Source organism: Lissotriton vulgaris, chromosome 9 (genome assembly GCF_964263255.1).
Source record: "Lissotriton vulgaris chromosome 9, aLisVul1.2, whole genome shotgun sequence".
NCBI lineage: Eukaryota > Metazoa > Chordata > Amphibia > Caudata > Salamandridae > Lissotriton > Lissotriton vulgaris.
Genome location: NC_141697.1, coordinates 477,626,085 through 477,647,251, shown reverse-complemented (window position 1 = coordinate 477,647,251; position 21,167 = coordinate 477,626,085). Strand labels below are relative to the sequence as shown.

At 43.5% G+C, this 21,167-nt stretch overlaps 1 protein-coding gene across 1 annotated transcript in view; it reads left to right on the top strand.

Annotated features, from left to right (window-relative positions):
* The window catches only part of SYNE2 (spectrin repeat containing nuclear envelope protein 2), a 1,750,628-nt gene that overhangs the window by 1,245,171 nt on the left and 484,290 nt on the right, over positions 1-21,167 (top strand). Inside the window, exons 107-111 of the mRNA XM_086937933.1 lie at positions 4,834-4,959; positions 6,516-6,631; positions 8,586-8,718; positions 13,467-13,604; positions 19,744-19,896. Of these exons, the coding sequence (XP_086794059.1) occupies positions 4,834-4,959; positions 6,516-6,631; positions 8,586-8,718; positions 13,467-13,604; positions 19,744-19,896 (666 nt within the window). The remainder of the gene's footprint in view (positions 1-4,833; positions 4,960-6,515; positions 6,632-8,585; positions 8,719-13,466; positions 13,605-19,743; positions 19,897-21,167) is intronic.

Genomic DNA, 21,167 nt, shown 5'->3' with positions numbered 1-21,167 from the left:
CCCTGAGTCTCCTATATCTCACAGATATTTCTCTGAGCTTGTTGCATTACAGACAGACACATTCATTTTTCAGGCATGGGGACATTAAGCGATTTGCCCTGAATCTCAGGATGCTTGAGTCTTCCGCCAGGGCTCGAATCTGGAAGTTCTGCCAAGTATTATGCAACTGACGTGACACTAACGCATTTCAGTGCGGTGTTCCGCATCACCGCACTGAAATGCATTGTCACGCATTTTCATGCTCTGCTGACAGCACCAGGTGAAACTGGCAACGTAAAGCCAGGGTGCTAGCGAAAAAGTGTCACACATAGTCTTTGAATGTCACTCATAATTACACTGAAATTATGAAGATGTCACACAAAAGCAATCTGAAACCTTGGCAACTATGATCTGGTTCCCTTGCTTCAAGGCGGGCCACTTTCACCTTTACGCCACATCCAGCCAAGTCCTTGGGTGTTGTGTGTTGATACACAATGGAGGCTATGGCGCGTTTTGTCTTAATACCGACTAATAATGTGCGAGAACACCCCAAATGGGACCAAATTACAGCAATGTGTTTGGGTTGAATTGAGTAGAGATCTTAGTCTATCTGCTCATGAAGCAAGGCGCAGCAAGTGTGTAGCGAGAGATTCAAGACATATACTGTTGTGCTGTAAAATTGTTTCCAAAACTGTGTATGCTCCTAGCGATTCCGAATTCACGAATAGTTGTGCGTCGTGTCAATATTATCCTCAGTTGTTTATCCAGGCCTGCAAAAATAGGCCGTAATCCGGGTTGGCACGAGCATAGCATGTAAACATCGCTTTCATGTGCACCGCCTCCGTCTTTGAGGCAAGCCCTTTAATGGGAGTCTTATTTTAGAGCCATTTGTGTCTGATAATGTTTACTTAGACGGTCCCGCCTAGAGACAGCTGCCAAACTAGGACCAGTGAACAAAAGTCGGCCAGTCATAATGAAAGAGCTATCGTCGTCTAAAGTCCTGCTTCTAGGCGCTATGTGCTGTTCGAGTACCTGAAAGGAATGTGCGCCGTTCACAGAGACGTTCATGAAAACCGAAACCACGTGTAAAGCTGGTGCTTTACGTAAAAAACCCAGACCTGAAAGGGCTTGTGCTATTGAATGTTGCTTCTGTGCAGTACATCATTTGAAACAAACCGTGCAGCGCCTGCACATAGAACCTGTCGATGGAAAATTGAACTTCCTGTCTGTATTTGTTTGAACTTAACATACAGCGAGCGACACGACACCTAGCCTGAAAGGCGACCCCGCGACCGTCCACTTTGCAGTCATAGCAAAACGGGGCAGTAGACAATAAAAAAAAAAAAAGAAAAATGAACTCTTTCAAGCTCCACAAGTGTAAAAAGTTGATGTGAAATAATTAAATAGGGACACTGTTCTGAGTAGATGAAATGCGGATGCCTTCTAGAACAATGAAAGGTCCGAAGTTAATAACATATATTAGAACATTGGCATGTTAGGAGCTCCATTGAAGATAATGGAGTGCTCCCTGCTTCTACAGGCCGGTAAAGGCCCGCAGAGCAACATTCCAGTGTTCCACAAAGGCTTCTCGAAGAGCTTCGAGAACCCTTTGTTTAATTTGTTAGAACATTCTGCCCTCTAGTGGCAGAATGTTCTAATAGCCTTATAGCCCTTTATAGCAGGGCTATACCGGCAATTAAAGTCCTGTTGTCTCGTTAAAGTCCCTCGCCTTCGGCTCGGGCCTTTAACGATTCAGCGGGCCTTTAATAGCCGGTATAAGGCTATATTAGAACATTGGAATGTTAGGAGTTCCATTGAAGACATTGGAGTGCTCTGAGCTTCTACAGGCCGGTTTTCACACAGGCTCCTACAGTGGGCGCATTAGTCCACTGAGCCACCACTACCGACCAGTATTAGTTATAGACTTTCTGCAAAACCTTTATTATTTTCGATATTAATATATTGTCCAGAGAGATGGATTTTGTGTTCAAGTTATTTTTGTTGTTTTTTTTTAAAGTCACTACGTTTACAATCCAGGCAACCACTTTAAATCAATGTTATAATAGTTACATGAAGCCTCTATAAGACAGGGTAAGTGATGGATATGGTCTATCCATAGTCTGACAAAAAATGTGAAGTCATTAATAGAGTCCTGGGACAGTGCTCCCTGGTGCTGTGTTTGGCCTGGGTTATTTGGATTTGCAGTAGGCCTCTGAAAAGGTGACCTAAAGTTGAAACACCTCAATGGTGTAGAGAGGGAATTATAAATAGAAAGTGTAATGTTACCCAGGGGAAATTATTTAAAGAAAATACCTATAAAGCAGTCTTGACTTGGTTATTGCTCTTCCAACTTATTTTCATTGTGTTTGTTCTCAGTGACTTTCATTAAAAGGGCGGTTCTTCATTCATAAAAAGGTCATAAAGCAAGCACATGTGTATATTGAATTATTGATTAGTTCCAACGCGGTTACGGGGTACCCACTTATTACCTCCCAGTGTAGAGGGGGTTAGTCAGACAGAAAGCAGTATGGATGTTATCATTCAGTGCGGTTTATTCTCCACTGAATGATTTACATCTCTTCATCCATTGGTCTGTTGAAGTGTCACTCACATTTTGCTTCTGCCCACAAAACATTGAGAATGGGGCAGTGGGTATAGCCTACTTAAACCACTCGTTAACTTCACTTTGAGTGCATTTTGCTCTTTCACAAGGAGCACATCTGCACACAAGCTAGTTCTCTCCAGTGTTTGTTTTTACTTTATAATCACTTTATTGTTGCCTTTGAGTTTAGAGCCTCATGTGATAGGATGATTCCGATATGAACACACGTTTTTTTTTATTTTATCTTTTTTTATGTTCTTATATAGCGCTCGAATCACCGGGGAGGTATCTCGGCGCTTGCCTTGGGAACCCGTCCTGGCTTTTCCCTGTGAGATAGCCCCTACAGGGCATCCCCAAGGTGAAAGCCTGGCATCCCGCCGCGGGGGGGCCGTTGTGGAGATTAAGCAAGCTTAATGCCCAGAGTTGCAGAGTGTGAACCCATGATTAGGTCAGGCACCGAAGCGAGAATTATCGAGTCCGTGGACATTTGAGCTCAAGACCCTGCCGCGTCGGGAATTGAACCCTGGTCCCTGGTCATCTTTATCAGATTCACTCTCCTGCCAGTGTTGTTGTCAATTCCTTTTGGAGTGTTTTGCCTTTCTAATTGCTGCTTTTTCCCAGCATACCAGATTGAGTCCATTCGAAAGTGTTCTACATTAAGTTATACTCATTTTTTTCCCGGCTGAGGTGTCATAATTAGTCAGCTTGTGTACTCAATGATTAGGTTCAGGCATTTGCATGAATATCATAGTGCAAATAGGCTAGACTGATTCTAAGAATTTGGCTATTGAGAAAACCACACAAGAGCCCGTGTCTGACCTGCAAATATGCAAAGCTTGTTTATGGAGCCTTATTCCAAGATTTCTGCACAAGGGAACAATCCAGCGTCTTCGCTGTCTATTGTGTGCAGGGCAGAAAAAGAGTAGGCGAGCATCTGTCGCCTGTGCTGCTCCACATACTAAGCAGGTTGTACTACCCTCTGCGTAGGATCTCCATTTGCTGGTGAAGGATACAAGTGGCAAGGTACCCAACCTGAATTTCATCTACAGAGATCTAGTAAACGGTGGGTCATTTTCGTCCAAGAAAGTTCCAAACCTTAGCTCAGTTTTTTGGTACAATAAAAAATCAGCACGACTGCCACTGGTGGTGGTTTCCAATTCCTTCCTCTGTTCATTTGTCCAGAACACTGCTTTGATCCCCTTTAGAGAGGAATGCCAAAGATCAGGGGCCCCCTGTGCAGTGAGCGATTTCTTGATGTAGCTTAGCCACGGCAAAGTAGACACTCTTTAGGATTAGCAGGATATCCTTAAATCCATTTCTAAAACATTCCATCTCTGGGACCAACGATAACCTCAGACAGTATAAAATTGATTTTAGCCTCACTATGGCATCGATTGGACGAAAATTTAGATCCAACCCGGGGTGTGCCTTGTGGGAGTCTAAGTGCTGTTCTCAAAAACTTATTTTCGACAATACCTAGTGGATTAACATTGTTATAGCCCCATATTAAGAGCCGTAGGTAGCTCAGCCACGGCTTGGGCTCTCCAGATTTCCAGCAGTGGGGACATTGGGTGAAAAGATGTATTCCTAGCAAAATTCACTGTGGCAGCTGCCCCATGATTAAGGAGTAATCTGCTCTTGACAACCTGGCTGTTCAATGAGCTGATGCTAGAAAGACGTAGGCCCAGATAATCAGTCTGAGACTCTCTTGATTAACACCCCTAGTGTGACTATTCCTCAGAATTGTCTATGTGGGTGGATAGCCATAAATGTAGTTTTGTCAGCATTTATTGCTAGCCCATTTTTGGTGCAGAATAGGTTGAATCTTTCTAGCAATAGTTCCAAGCCTTCCGGGGTTTTTGATTCAGATGTGACAGGCATGTGCAGACAGATACTTTGAGCAAACTTCAGCATGAATGGTGTGATGGTGGTTGGTGGTTGGAGCTCTGAAGACTCTGTAATAGAGAAAATAAAGCCTGGACAGTGCTGTGATTTGTTGGGGTCATTTGTGTTGAATATATTTGCTCTGGAATTTGCAAAAGCATTCCTTGGCCCTGTCGTTTCTCATGTAAAGGAATACAGGATAACATCCACACAACGCCTATGATACACCGGTTGTCATCATTTCCACACGCTGTAGTCAGTCGTATCTGCAGATATATACATTTTTATCACTGATGCTCGTCTTTATACTTCTTGCACCGTTGGTCCACAAGTAAAAGCTAATTTAATGTTGTGTTTTATTTCAACAGAATATTAGCTCTGCTGATTTGGCACAAATTTCCAAACCTTCGCATCCAGAAGATGCTAACCTAACAGAGCCTGTTTCCACTACTGGAGTGACAATCTGGAGGCAAGACAGCTCACAGCAACAAAAGGTGATTTCCACTTGTTCTACTACTTACTTTCTGCTTGTATGGGTAGCCGTACGGACTATCCTACAGAGAATTTCAATGGTGAATCCCTTTGTGCAGTGTACCATATTACAGTGTCAGCTAGTGCAGTGCAGTGCAGTGAAAGTCGAGTGCCCATTCTGTTGAAAAAAGAGCGGTTTATACAACAATCTAAATATGTGCACACGTAGCTTAAAACAAAGGGTAATTTGAAGAAATTCAAGGCCCAATCAATATGAACATGCATACTAATTGTGAAAAACCATTACAATTATATTTGGGTTAATTGCTCCTCCTGAAACCACGGAGATTCCGGAAGGAAAAAACATACAAACGCTCCTTCTCTGGAATGGCACCTAGGATCTGGAATGCACTCCCGCAAGAAACCAGGCTTATCCCGTCCACTATACTCTTCAAGAAAGAGGTGAAGGCCATCCTTATGGCTAAATACACCTAAACACTATTGATACTGGAACAATGACAGTATTTGGCTCCCACATTATCGGCCTCAATAACCTGCAACGCACCCACTACTGACTAATGCTTTGCTTTCAACATTGTGTTTACTCACCCTCTGGGGTGCTATAATCTTATCCGTTTAGACATTGTACTGCTTCCATATTATTGTTTCTTGATTGTTACTACTCGGTATACTCTTGTATGATTGATACCCTATTTTTGCAACTCACTGTCTACGGAATCTCATATTGATTTAAGAGTCTTGTTTATCCTACCTACTGTTTCTGTAAAGCGCTCTGATATCTGCAAAGATCTTGTTCGCGCTATATAAAACTTTAAAAATAAATAAATAAATAAATATAAAAAACCTTTTTAAAAATACTTATAGCATGGCTTTAATGGTAAATTGCGCTGGAACAAGTTTTTTCAAAATTCGTGAACATTTTGTAATGTTTGTGAACAGGTATTTGCAATCGCTCAGAAATCCCCTCAGACTTTGGCAGCTGGGAATTTGAATGGCAGTGGGCTTTATGTTGGCTAATACAACGCTACTGCGAGTCTGTTCTGATGAAAAAGCTCTCCCCATATTGCTTAGGCATCCTTCAGCTGAATTGCATGTGGGCACAAGGTTCGTGACCGAAAAACTTCAAACAGTTACTAACCCGCTCAATTGAACTCCATATCCTCCCTAATGTGTCTTCTTCATGGGCCTCAGGGTTCTTCTGTACCCCGGTGACTTCACAGGTTTTATATTAGAAATACATAAACCCCCCTTCCTAGGCTATCTGAAGACATGGTGTATTCCATTGAGCTAAACATTGAGGTGGCAAAGGCTGATAGTGGAGCAGTAAGTTTTTCCGAAAAAAACTAAGAACCTTCCTATTCCCCAAATATTTCCCCGGTCTTCCTCTCCTGGATCTCACAATTCTTCAGCGCGGGGATGCCTACGGGTCACCAGGCGCTCTATAAATCATAAAATAAAATAAAATAATAAGTGAAACAAGGGTTGTGGGATGTGGGGAGATCAGTGTTACCATCATGGGTTTACAATAATGGTCATTTATTTGTTTGTTTTTTTACAGGACTTGCAATCTGAGCTGAACAAGCAGAAAGAATTTACAAAATACATAGCCATGCATGGTGAAAAAACGAGGTCTCTCTCACACAGTGAAGATGCAAACCAGGATAACAGCTTAAGGTTTGTTATGTCATGTGGAGAGAATTTGTGTTAGTTCTGAAAGAGGTATTGTGTACCGATGTGCCATAAATAGTATTACGAAATCCCACTGAAAAATTCAAACTCTCATTCCATTATGTGTTAAGCTTAGGTTCAGAACAACACTCATGGTTGCATTTGATAACATGTAAATGTTATATGTTCTCTAGTTTATGCTCATGTTAAAATAATTAGTAGGCGGACATTTTGGATCAGACAATACAAATAACCCACCTTCAAGCAGAAGGACACAGAACTCAAAAACAATTAAAAACAAGTAAATTAATAGAAACCCGTGGCTTAAGTTTTCCAGCCCGCAGGGTTATGTGTCAGTTCACCCTACACAATGGTACTTGTGGTTGTTTTCACACTTATGGTTAAGTTCAGCATTGGTCACTTCTGAGGGTGCTGGAACCTAATGACCCTGTGCTGTTGAAGTCATACAGTTCAACACCAAAACAAACAAAATGGGGAGGCTGATGACAAACTGAAAGAGGTCCTTGTAACAATGTTTACACACACATATATAACCTCCTGCCACGCTGAGATGTATCGTCCTCTTTGGTCAACCTCAGCCTTTTAGTCTGTGTGCCCCTGTTCAGACATTAGGATTCTCTTTTGGGTGTACTACTCATAGGAATGCATTCAGTAAAATGTAAATCTTCCTAATGCTATAAGTCACTGTAGTACCAACTACAACCAAATAGTGATTTTTCAGTGGCCTTTCGAATTTAGTCATTCACCCTCAAAACCCAAATCGATAAGCTGACTTTGGGTATTGTCCGCGCTTGTTTTCGACTGTAGCCAGTACTTAAGAAACCACTACTAACAGTGTATTCAGATGGCTGTCTTAAGTCTTTTTTTATGTCAAAAAGAATTCAAATACAATCTTCGTGGTTCCTCATCCTTTTCCAGTGCTACATGTTTTGATGTGCCCACGGTGTCCAAACAATCCTCACACTTTTTCCAGGACAATATATTTTGTACATCTGCTTAAAAATGTTTGCAGATCTTTACATATTGCCAGGACATTATATTTAGTACATCTACTTAAAAAAGTTTGCAGATCTTTAAATATGTTGGGACATGGCTAGTGTGCCTAGATTGGTGAAAGCTATGAAACCCCCTTCTCCATAATTGTTCACTGACACATGGCACTTTTACAGCTTTCATAATCACCTTGTGTCATTGTCAAAATGCCACAACCACATCTGCCCCTGTCATTCAGGCTTTTGTGTATCAGTTCTTTAAAATTCTACATACCTCAGTGGCCATAGAAGACATGGTGGTCATATCATCTGTGGCCACAGATGCTTGAAGAGTTTTGAACGACAGCGTGGAATGGGCCATCCTGCTGCCCTAAAATGAGGCTCCACAAAGGCGGAGAATGATCAAGCTACTGGTCAACAATAAGCCTTCCCAGAGATGACTTGGTCTTCTCTCACTTAGGTTGATTGGGTAAACATCGTCTAGCTTATAACACTGGATCTTATAGGCTAAGAAAGAAGATGTCAACCTAGACATGAAGTTAGTAGTTGAATCCTGGTTTCAGAAGCTGCTTATTTGTGTAAAAACAGGTTGTCTCAAATGTCACGATTTCTCTCAGTTCGAATTTTATGGTGCGAAATACATTTTGTGCCAGAAATGGCATGTTATCTGAACCATCGGCATGGAACTGTATCACTTTATTTCTCAAAACATTAAGTGAAGTGGTGCATGAAGACGGTGAATGCAGCTGCCTGGCAATCTTTTTAAATTGTTTGGAATTTGTTTTCTGCAAGCAATGCTATAGGTTTCATAGTCCGTCATTTCATAAATGTCATTTAACATGGCTGCTCAGTTTATTCTTTTAAAAAGGTTTCTCTGTGTTATCAAGAAACTGCATTTCTGTCTCCTTGGCCAGTCTAATGATTCAGTTGTATATGTTTTGCTGCAGTACTGAGGGGCCTCCTCTCCCGAAGTTTCCCAGAGTTCAACATCCAACCTCACGGGACCATGCCCGGTATAAATGGCAATTTTTGCTGAAAGAGATTGAAAGCAAGATAAAACCTCTCTCATCTGATGCTGAGGTAAGTGTATCATTTGACTGAAGAGGGTTGCATGCATATGTGAATGAAAATCTATATCGAGTTATATGAGGACCAACGCAACACTGTACAGTAATGGGTAATTGGGCGACAATTCAAGATTATGTTCGTCAAGTTCAGCTTACTTAGTTTGTGAAATTTTAATGGTCTGTGAAGCTGTGGGCAAGATATATTTTGGGCACCCTGTTTGGAATAACTTTGAATTTATGGCCTCTTTCTGGCTTATTCAAACCCCGTGATGCCAGAAATTATTGAATTATATGTTGAACCTTCAGAAACAAGGGCAAGCAAAAACAGCTGCCTGATGTCTGCCAGCCAAATAGTTCCAAAAGAAAGCTAAAGCAAAACAAAAAAATGATAAAGCCATTACTTTTTGAGTTAGAATTTAGATTTTTTTTTACTTGCAACTAAGAGGCTGTAAGATCTGGGGGTCTCTAGTTGGCAATGGTATTCACCTTTGTCCAAATAGGGACCCTTACTTCTAAGTCAGGATAAGGGGATTACACTCCTTAATAACCCCTGCTCACCACCTTGGTAGCTTGGCACGAGCAGACAGGCTTATCTCAGAGTCAGTGTGTTAAGCATTTATGAATATACACAGTAATACAGTGAAAACACTAAAGATGGACACAACACAGGGTTGATAAAAATAAGTATTCTATATATAGACTTAACACAAGACCACAAACAACAAAAATCCACAATACTACACTTAAGGTTACTTAAAAGATGATTAAAGTCTCTTACTTCAAGTTGATGGTAGATGCGACAAAGTTCTCAACAAAGTACCTGGATTTGTAACGCAAAGTAAACAAAAAGACTCGCAGAAAGGGAGATGTGTCGGTTCCTTGACCCGGGGGAACGGTTGCGTCCTTCATCAATGCTTGCGCAGAGTAGGGGACTCGTCGTGAGCCTTACCGGTGCGGAGGTGATGCGCAGATTCTTGGCCTGCGGGCCCTTAGTGGTGCGCAAGATGGCGCCTTGATGCGATGCGATGATCCGGTTGCGATGCTAGAAGATGGCACCCTTGATCCGGCAATGCGATGATGCCCTGGCAGCCTTGCGACGACTCTGTGCTTTGGAGCCGCGACAAGCCCTGCGACACGCTTCTCCGGTGATGCGATGGCGGCTCTCTCGATGGGGTCACGCTTCTCCGGTGATGCGACAGCAGGCAGCTTCAATGAACACACACTTCCAGGGAGATGCGGCGAAGGCTCGCTTCTTCGGCGTTGCGATGATTTCAGCTGCAGCGGCCACACGCTTCTTCTCGATGTGTCCCGCTTCCAGCTCCCAGCGGAACGCAAGTGACTGGAGTCAGAATTCCCAGCAAGGAAATTCAGGAGGGAGCTGGAGGTGAAGTCTTTTGTCCCTGAGACTTCAGCAGGAGGCAAGCACAGTTCAAGCCCTTGGAGAATATTCTGCGGATGAAAGTCCTTACAAAGTTCCTTCTCCTTTCCCTTGGCAATGAAGCAACCACTGCAGGCCAACCCAGCAAACAGCACACTGGCAGAGGGGCAGTCCAACTCCTGCAGCTTCCTTCGTTCTTCTCCTTGGCAGAAAGGTTTCTTGTCCCAGAAGTGATCTCATTTCTTTGGATCAGGGTCCCAATATTTATTCCCCAAAATTCTTTGTTCTCTGAAGGCAGAGAGGCCTCTGCCTAGTCCAAACCAGTTCCTGAGCACTTTGTTTACATGACTCTCTTCTTCCTTTCACTGTGCAGGGCAGAGACATCATCTGCCACACAGGAGGTGGAGCCAGCACAGGGGAGGGAAGATACAGCTCTGGAGCACTCTGCTGACATGATTCCTCCTCTCCTTTCACAGTGCCGGGCAGAGACATCAGACAAGCCACAGGGGGTGGAGCCGGCATTGTAGAGGGAAGGCCCAGCCCTATTCAGATCCCAGGTGAAACTCCTCCCTCCCATCTAGATGCAGATCTCTCTATTCACCACTGGGCTGTCCCAGCCTGTCTCCTGGAATTCTCCAGCCCTGTCACACACAAACCCAGACAAGGAATACACAACCCAGCAGAGGCAGGCTCAAATGGTTAGGCAAGCAAATACCTGCTTTCTAAAAGTGGTATTTGCAAACACAGAATATTAAAATAAACTTTACTAAAAGATGTACTTTATTATTCTGAGTTCAGGCATACTAAATTCGAATTTCTACCATGTTCTCTGAGTCAGTTAGGATTATAAGAATGTAATAATCTTAGCTGCCCATTCTGGCCTATGAGAACAGGTAGCCTTCAATAGTGAAAAACGAAAATGGCTGTAATTCACTATTAGAACATGTTACACACATCAGAGCATGTCCTACCTTATACTTACAATGCACCCTGCCCTTGGGCCTACCATAGGGGTGTCTAATATGAAGCAAAGAGAAGGTTTAGGGACTGGCAAGTGGGTGCACTTGGCCAAGTCGACATGGCAGTGCTAGAATGCACACAGGCCTTGCAATGGCAGGCCTGATACGCACTTTACAAACTGATTCTGTGAGTGGCACAACCAGTGCTGCAAGCCCACCCGCAGCATTTGAATTAGAAGCTCTGGGCACACATGATTCACTGCACTAGGGGCTAACAGATAAATCAAATAACCCAATCATGGAATCCAATTAGTATATCAATTTAACATAGGGAGCACTTGCACTGTGGCACTGATTAGCAGTGGCACAGTGCCCAAAGTATTAATCCAGCAAAAACATATCAAAACAGAGGAGGCAATCCGTCAAAATGGAAGGGAGACTCACGCCAATGATGCCATGTCTATCAGGGGATTTCGGGCGGAATCACTTCTGCCTGACACTGACTCGGTCATGGAACCGAATGACACCTGGCTGGTGGTCCCGACACGGAAGCTGACACAGAAGTCAGACACCACAGATCCACCCGCACTGGTGCTCCTATACTGGCCGCTTACACGACGGATGTACCCGTTTGTTGTTTTCTCCCTACCCTTGATTTTACTACGCTGTTCTTTTTACCCGTTTCCGCCGGGTTGGAATTATCACCGGCAACATAACCTGTTACCTTTGATACTAGTTACAGCCCTGAAGAGTCACGAGCCATTGGCTCGGTGACGAACCACGTGTCAGCTGGTTGTGTTGTTCTTTTTCTTCATGTCACCCCTCCAGAATGGGAGGCTTAATACATTTCTTTGGAAAAATCTATCGTTACGACTCCATCTTGCTTCAACGATTATTACTTTGCTCGTGTTACTCTTGTAAACCTTTAAAAGACTTACTGTTCGTAACGTGTGCACAGGACTTGTTTGTGTTCTAGAAACCTGGCGAAGCATGGAAAGGCCAGTGTCAAGCATCACTCCTAGATTTTTCCCCTGAGAGACAGGAGTGGGGCTGAGACCGGAATAACTTGCCTCCGAGTCTACTGCTGCCGTCGAATTTGTTAGTCTTTTTGAGAATGCCGAAGACTTGGCTGTTTCCGCTCTAACCACTTTTGCGATGGTTGGAGTTAGGCAAATGGGAGGTCTAGCGCCAGGATATCCCTTAGGGGATGATTTTGTGCTTTATAAATATTTGACCATAGCATCAATTTGGTCAGCAGCTTAGTTACAAGGTCACGTCTTATCTCATTAATAAAAGCAAACTCTAAGGTAAGATGACAGCTAATGTTGTGTTGCTAATGCACACATGGTATGGTTCCTCCATGGCAAATTCCCTTTCTTGAAACTGTTCTAAATCTTCAAGCCTTGGCTTCATGTCATGCATGGCACCTTCCAATAGTCAACAGTACTTGAATTGTGGGGGTTTGGCTTCGCTTTTCTTTTCCTGTGTGTGGTCTCCGATGCACAAGCAAAAAAACTGCCATTGACGGAAAATCTAGGTCTGGTTGAGAGTGTCTCATAAGACATGAATACACTTGTCAGCTGCGATTCAGTGAATCAGCTAATCATTTCATTAAATGGTGATCACTAATCCTGCACAGTTGTTTATATGTTGTACAGTCTATGCAAGTAATTGCATAAAATTGGGGATTGTTGTTACTAATGGAAAATGTGCAATATTTGGTCTTTTGAATAATTAAAATGTTTTCCATGTTTTCTTTACTTGCCATGCTGAGCTTCAAAGTGTATTTTGGAGGTGGAAATATATTTTGAGGAAAAGGTAGAGCAAAGTGTGCCAGTATGCAGATGGATATGTCAGTGTAAAAGAGTGAAACGGGTTTGATTGGATTATGGAATGGTCTGATGAGAGCAATACATTCCTTGAGAAATGTATTAGATCTTCTCACTTTAGACATTTAGCAGTTCCTGGTAAAGTCCTAGAATATTGTCCTCAGATGAGGAAAGGCAGATGTGTCTTCAGCAACACATTGCACTTTGGATAATGTCTGATAATTCCAGCACTTTGATGGCTGCGGTTGATGTGTGCGGCATAGGCCCCATAGCTACTGGACCTCAAGTAAATAACCAATCCAACCACAGTACTACTGCTATCCTCTTGCCTGAGCTGCTGTGCCAGGTGTAAAATATGGGTTCCTTGAAAGTGAGTCTTTATCCGAATCCACACTTGGGACTGTGTTTTATATACCAACATGCTATTCCTGGTTTATATTTTCTTAGTATTTTTCTTAGTTTTGAGACAAAAACAGTTTACAATCATTTCCAGTTGTTTTACTTTATGAAATCAATAATTCAGTGTTTCAATTTGAATTCGTGTTAACATAATCTGTGGCGTAATGTGAATACTCTCTATTTGTTTATTTGGTAGGTGCCAACCACTGCAACCTTTAGGTTCCTACCCCAGATTGCTTTATGCAATGTTGGCCCTTCACCATATGATGACTTAGAAATCTGCACATGTCAGCTGAGAGAGCTAAGTCAAGAAACAGATGTTCCGCAAACGCAGGTAAGCAGGAAGTGTTTGTGAGCATTCAGTAGTGTGCAAGGTTTTAAGTTTGGTATGGAAATTTCTTTACAATTTTTCATGAAAATTGAATGAAATAGTCCTTCATTTAATTTGCCTACTTTGAGTGCTACTAGAGCTGTGAAAGTGGCTTCCTGCTCCTTTGCCATCAGCTTGGGCCTATTATGTAGAGACGCCTTTGTTGATTGGGGTAGCCTGCTCCGGCAGACTATGAAGCTGTATTAGAACGGCTATTCTTCAATTTCCTGGAATGGTTTGTGGTGGCATCCCCTGACTGGTAATGCTGTATCAATGTTTGTTTTGTGCCATAAATGGATTTCAGGTTACATTGTCCAGAAGTGGTGCTGAATGATCTGTTTTACCGTGCATGAAAGGAACAATGTTTCCCTTAAAAGAAGTGTGCTTAACAACATATTAATGGCTTGGTGCATAAATCGGATATTAATATCCACAGTTGTGAGGCAGTAATAAATTATAGCAAGATGAATTACACAGCCAACCTACCCACAAAACATAATTTTTTAAAGGTTACACCTCATAAATGGCACAAGGTAAAATGGGCTAGAAATTGCTCGGTGCTCAGGAGGGGGGATTCTCATGTGAAAAATCGAATACATTTACATTCGAGATAGTGTGTTATGAAGGCTTGTCTAATAGAAAAATAGCTGATCAACAAGAATATTGAGGTGCAACATCGAAAATTGAATTTCTGGGTTAATTAGACTCAAGTATGCATTCCTTTCTAGTCAGTAGTATATTGACCCAGGCTAAGTTTGCGGTTCTTCATCAGATCAGGGAATAGGTTAAAATGCCCAAATGGAGGCTAGAAAAGAAAGAGATACACCAATTAAAAGAATAATAAAGCAAGCTGCTGTTTTAAAAGTAAAAAGGTATGAAGGGCACCTGCATAATATGGGGCAGAGGCTACCTCTAATTTAATGTTGCTAAGTAGAGAAAAGGATCACATCAATGGGTAAACTTAAAAATGTGTTTGCAAACAATTGAAAACTCATGATTTGCTCAGAAGGCAGTGGTTGGGGAATTACCAAGAAAGTGTTGAAGCTGCAGAGAGAAAAGCAGCATTTTATCGAAGAGGGGAACAACCCCTAATAATGGAGGAAAGTGAGGTTAATCAAACAGTAGGTTGCTAAGGAGTGCAGTGTTGGGAAACAGTGAAAGACCTTTAGGGTACTCCTGAAGAAATTGGGCTGAAATTGGTAATGGAGAACGATTTCTGTCAACACAGCCACCATAGGTGCTTCCTTTATGTACATTACCAGAATGGGTTGTCAGTAAAGTTCTCTATTACCAATTTATTTCCAAATTCTTGAGCAGCGCCCTCATGGGAGGCCTTCTCCTGTTTACACACTACTACACTCTTAACCTTGTGTACCGCTGTCACCAGGGGTTATTCTCCTCTTAGAACACCATTGTTTTTCACTCATCAGCTAAGACACCTTTCTGATAATTACTCAACCACTACTTAATTTCTTGACTTTTTCTCAGGCTGCAGTCTTTTAAATAATTTCTATATAAGTATGCCAAACTATGGGATTCTTTTCTCTTCTCATCAGCATTATAAATGAGGGGTAACCTCAGGGTGACGCCTAGTGTGCAATTGCCTTTCACACTTTTTTACTAACAACAGAGGGGCTTTCCTTATTACTCTTTTAATTGGTGTAGACGTTATTATCACACAGGATGTATTTCTGTTGCCAGCTAGGTAATACCACTGCAACAATGCTACATGAGATCACCATACTCTAAACTGGACTCTAACACAACAAGAACTGTTATAAGCTTGTGGGAAACACAGCTTGGATGAAAGAAATACTAGGTCTTAATTACTATCACTTTAACAGTATTTCAGGTTGCTGTGACTAGTTAACAGTGTGATTAAGCATGCCATTTTATTAATATATAGATTAAGAATACTATTCCCGAAGTCCTCATGTATTTGAAGCTTGACTAGGTTCTTTCAGAAAGCCTTGTGTATATAGTGTTACAGTAGGAAGTCTGAGTGGGGGTGACCTCTGCTAGCAGGATTGTGATTTTTTAAAGAAGATTTACTAGGTATGGCATGTGGGGTCTACTCATTGAGTAGGGTGTGCACTTTGAGCAGCATTGGTTGATAGATGATCGATTAATTCTATCCCGGACCAGGACCTTGGTCTTTTGATCATAAAGAGAGAGTCAGTTAAACAACATCCTATTCTGTACATTTGTCAGACAGTTTGCCACTTGAAAGTGTACCAGAGATCCCTTCTTTATGTCTGTACATCGAGGTCTGCCTACTTATGGTGCTCAATGCAATATGTACTTTCATAATGTGGTAAAAAAATGGATTTAGGAGTTCTGTGTAGAAAAATGTGAGAAGAAATTGAAAGGTGAATTCATAGAAGAAGTTGAGTTGAAGTAAACTGGTTAAAGATGACAACACAGTGCAAAAGTTTCGAAAACACCACAGTAGTAAAGGCGAAGATTGTAATTCCAAAAGTATGAGCGACATGATATAGACATTAGCTGGAGTTATATCCTGCTATACACCGATTAGGTGTTTCACGAATGGTGAAAAGATTGGTATGGATGTATTCTTTACCCAGCACAGCATGCAGCATACAAAGGATAAAGGGCATGTATACTGGTGTTGCGGGTGGTTATGGACTAGTGTTACATAGATAGCAACTAAACAAATGATGGAGAAGACTGAGAAAGTAAAATAATCTCCTGTTGTTTGGTCAATTAATGTGTGTGAAGAGGTGCAGTGTTGGTGGTGTTACACAGGTTTGCGCTGCCAGGTTGGTGGTAAAGAAAAGCTGGAAATAAAAAATCATCTTAGGATGCAACAGAAGGCAATATGCAGTTTAATAACTCAGATGAGCAGACGGCGATGTGTAAAGGAAGTCAACAGAGAGCTGATGCAATATTAACTGAGTTGACTGAGTTGCAGTTCAGAATTATTGAAAAAAGGATACAGGACACAAGTATGCTACATAATATGTTAAATAATGTTATAGAACACATGAGGCAACAAGGAAATCTTAATTCATCAGCTAGGACATGATTTAGAATTTGCCAGATGGGACACTCCTTAAAAACATGACGGATATCCTATCCGCCATATTACACATTCCATAGGCTTTAATGCACTTGAAATACCGTAGAAAAGGCATCTACCACGTTTTGATGGACAGCTCTATCTGTCAAACTCTAAGTGACCAGGCAAAGGGAATGGTCCATATCAATGTGATGAAGACTATTGCATGGAAAAAACTAGAGTTACAAAGTTATTGGGGCACAAATGTATTGAACATAGTATTTTCTTTTGAATGAAGTGGAGGAAAGTCGGAGAGAGAAGGCTAGATTTTCGCAGGCAAAAATATTAGTAGCAAAAGAATAGGGAGAATAGGGAAACTTCCACGTTCAGCAATTTATTTTTCCCTATATCTCATCTTTATCACACACCCTACATAAAAATGGACAAAAACTTTAGGAATCAAAAGAATTTTAGGTTTGGAAAACAAATACCATATTATAAAATAGGAATTAAAAAACCGATATTTTATTTACCTGTTAACAAACTACTCATCCACACTGACCAGACAGGTTTCATTCTCTGGAGGTGCCGAGTATTCAATATCAGACAGGTGAGGGCACTGTTACTTGCTGCTGTCACTCTTGATGAGCAGTCAGGGATCCTGACAGTTGATATTGAGAAGGCATTTGACAGCCTGGGTTGAGGCTACTTATGTGCTGTGTGCATGGACCTGGGGTTGGGTTTCTGGCATAGGTGCGATTGTTGTATGCACCACCCATTGCAAGGGTTTGAACTGAAGGGGTGATCTCAGATGCCTATGCAGTGGAGTGGCGTACACGATAGGGCTCTCCCATGTCCCCATTATTATTCACCCTAGCGATGGAGCCGTTGACAAGTATAAAATGAGCAGGTGCATATTAAAACTGCATTATGCATTGGGTGTTCTACACCATATATCTTTATGTGCCGATGTTATGCTGTTTTTTCTCTGAGACTATGGAACAAATGTCCCCGGAGTGACTAGGCTCTTGGAGGAGTTTGGCGCTCTATCGGGTCTACACATGAACTGGTGGTAAACTAATCTGTACCCCCTGTGGGAGACCCCAGAGGTTACACCCTAGCTTGGGGAATTACAGTGGGAGAATTACACCTTTCGCTATCTAGGTGTGCAGCTGTAGTGAACCGAGACCGCATTATTTGAAGGTAACCTTAACGGAGCACCGTCAGCGCTCCACGGGTTGATCGATTCTGGAAAACTCTATCTCAGTGGCAGGGCAAATAGCGATCGCCAAGATGGTCGTGCTGCCCTGGCTCTTGTACTGTTTTTGCTATGTAATCCATGCTGGTGAATCTCATATGTGATACAGACCACAGAGTCGCCCTGGTGAAACTACAGCATCCAGTTTATGATGGTGGGCTGGCAGCTCTGTCTTTGATGCACACTATCTGATAGTCCAGTTACAGTGGGTGACAAGATAGATGGATGCTGTGTTGCGGGATGACTGTTTGTGGAGGAGAACACATAGACAATGCCCTGGTTAATGCAGCTCCTGCTGGAGCCTAGAAAGTTCAGAGCAGAACCCTGAGATACTTACAGCTTTGGGGTACTGACACTCGCTGATATGTATGACTCTGGTACTCTGAGACCCTTTGAGGACTTGTGGTTAACATATGATTTGCCAGCTGGTTACTTCCTCTTCCACAGCGCAGTCACTGCTCTGCTATGGGGACAATTGTGATGTCTCTACAGGGCTGTCTCTACAGGGACGTCCTCAGATAGACACAAAGCAGTTACAGGCCTATATGCGGCCCTCCGGGTGGACATCAGTACTCCCCTCTACACCCTCAAAGACACCGGGGCGGCCGATACCATTACTCATATCACGGACAAGGACTGGGTTAAAATACTCCCCGGGGTACCTCGGATCTCCCAAAATGCTTGTTACAAAGTAATGAATGTTTATTACCTGCATAGAGCATACCTCACTCCTGCTAAGATCAATACATTTTACTCAGGAGCTGGCTCGTGGTGCCCTAGGTGCAACCTGATGGACGCTGACATGTACCATATGTTATGGAGTTGTCCTCAGTTTGAGGACTTCTGGACAGGGGCAGTAACCCTGATCACAGAAGTCACAGAGCGCATGCTGTCGGCGGAGCCAGCGTTCTGTCTTTTGGGGATGTTCCAGAGGCCTGCTAAACACAAAGTTACCACAAGGTTTATAGATCCTTCTCTCACATCGCAGCCAAGACCTTGAATGAGCTACCAGCGGATATCAGATAAACCCCCTCCCTGATCACCTTCAGGAAGACCTTCAAGACCTGGCTCTTTGGCTAAATATGTCTGCGGACCCCCCAGCGCCTTTAGACCCTCACGGGTGAGTGGCGCTCTTACAATTCCCATGGTTGATTGATTGATTGAGCATTGATCCTGGTAAAACGGCAGATCACAATTAATTGGAAAAGAGCATGGGGGCTGCAGGTTTCCAAATGGACTGGGGAGCTGCAGAAATGGACAGATTATGAGGGTGCGACCTTGCTCGAAGAGGCCTAAAGTGGACAGTGCTCATTGGAGAGAGATAGCCCAGGCCTGGGATGTGTTAATGAAGCAGCTGTGTCCATACGCGAGAGGTTCGGAGACCGCTTCCACCACGAATGCCCAAGGAGCGGATGGAACATAGACATCTCTCCAGCCTCCCCCTTGATCCCATCCTTTAATAGTACCGTCTCCAGAGAAGACAGGGCCATTCAGCCGCATGCTTTGTAGCAGTTCGTAGGATTTCTACCTTCAGACTAAGCATTGGGGTTGAGGAGGGGTTTAGTTATGTTGACTGGTTGTTCTGTAGTGTGTTTTTGCAGAGTGTATTGCAGCACCCATGTGCTTGGTATTATGACCGACCTCCTTTATAAGTTTGGAATGTTTTACCTATTGATTTGTCACTGTTTTTTACAGTGTGTGAGATACAAATGGCAACAAAATATGGTACAAAAAATACCTGTAACCAAACTAATTTCACAATGTCTTCCATGCTTTTTACCAGCATTTATTTGTAAACCATGACACATTTTCAATCTTCTATCTAGAAACAAGCCGAATCAACGTTTTCATCACATTTGGATACCAAATTATTTGAACTGTTTAATGGATTCATTCGCTGTTTGACCAACTTGGAAGATAAATTGAATATTAGTCCTCTATCTAGTGATGATGTTGTGGCGCAACTGGCAGAGTTTGAGGTAACTATACTGTCAATGAAGTAATGCTGATTTCTGATTTTAACTGATTTCATTTTAATAGTTGCAACAGTAATAGCTGGATCCACCGTCCCCATAGTCAGTTAATTCAATTGAGGTTGTTATTACAACCATTCATCCACAAAATCGCTCCACCCAAAACCCACCCCATGCATCCATTTATCTCTAGCCCACCCCATCTCTCATACCAGGCCTACTCCATCCATAAATCTATTCCTAAACCCACCTCATTTATCCAATCAAGCATACCTCATCGATCCCTCATGTAGTGTCCTTTACTCGCCTGGATACCTGCCAGTTCCTATGGCACACACAGGGCTTAATATTACACGTCTTGGGGAGGAGCCAAGCTCGCGACCGTGATGGCCGCACTGTAGCTCGGCTCCGCCAACCTTCCTGCCTAAACGCATATCCTGATCTTCATCCTGCCCCGAGGCGACACACTCGGCAAGAAATGGAAAGGTGAAACAATGCTCGCACTCACCGTCTGTCCCGGGGGCTCCTGTGTGCTGCGGATCTGGAGTTATGCCCTTGCTTGGTCCGGGGCCTCCGCGGCGTGCAGACCGGGGACTTGCCTGTGACGGTCGGCCGGAGTGAGGGTGTCGGCGGCGGCCCCTGGTGGAGGAGAGGGGTCGGCTGAAGAGGCCGTTGTGCGGTTGTGCCGGTGGCGACTGACCGGGCCCGGTCTGGCGGCCTGGGGGCCCTGTGGTAGGGCGCGGCCCGCCGCGGATGGGGGTAGACCGTGCAGGAGGCATGCCCCCCCTTTGTTGCCCTGTCCGGCCATCTTGAAGCCCTTCGCCCGGATTCGGCGGGCGGCGTCCGTGGGACGGTGGCGCTGGCGGTCCCCGTTTTTGGTGGCCCTCCTTTCTGCACCCAGGTTGCCATTTCTGGGACTCGAGGGGACTCCAGCAGTGGGCCTTGCTTGAGAGCCCACTCCAGAAGTTGAGGGGCGGAGAGTCACGGCTGAACTTGCAAGATGGCGACCGGTGCCCTGAGTCACAGATCTACTCGGAGCGGCAAACCTGGGTCGCTGAAGTGCACGAGGGCAGAGTCCTGTGAGCGTGAGCCCACGATTGGTGATGTCCTTGGCGCCCTACATTCTTTACGTTAGGCCATGGTCTTCGGCACCGTTGTGCAAGATAATAGGTCTGCCGCCATATGTGTTGGGCCGTCCCTCATGGACGCGGCTTGACTTCGAGTGTGTGCTGCTTCGCCCCCCTCGGCTGCTGCAAGGAGTGCTGCCGCCGTGCATC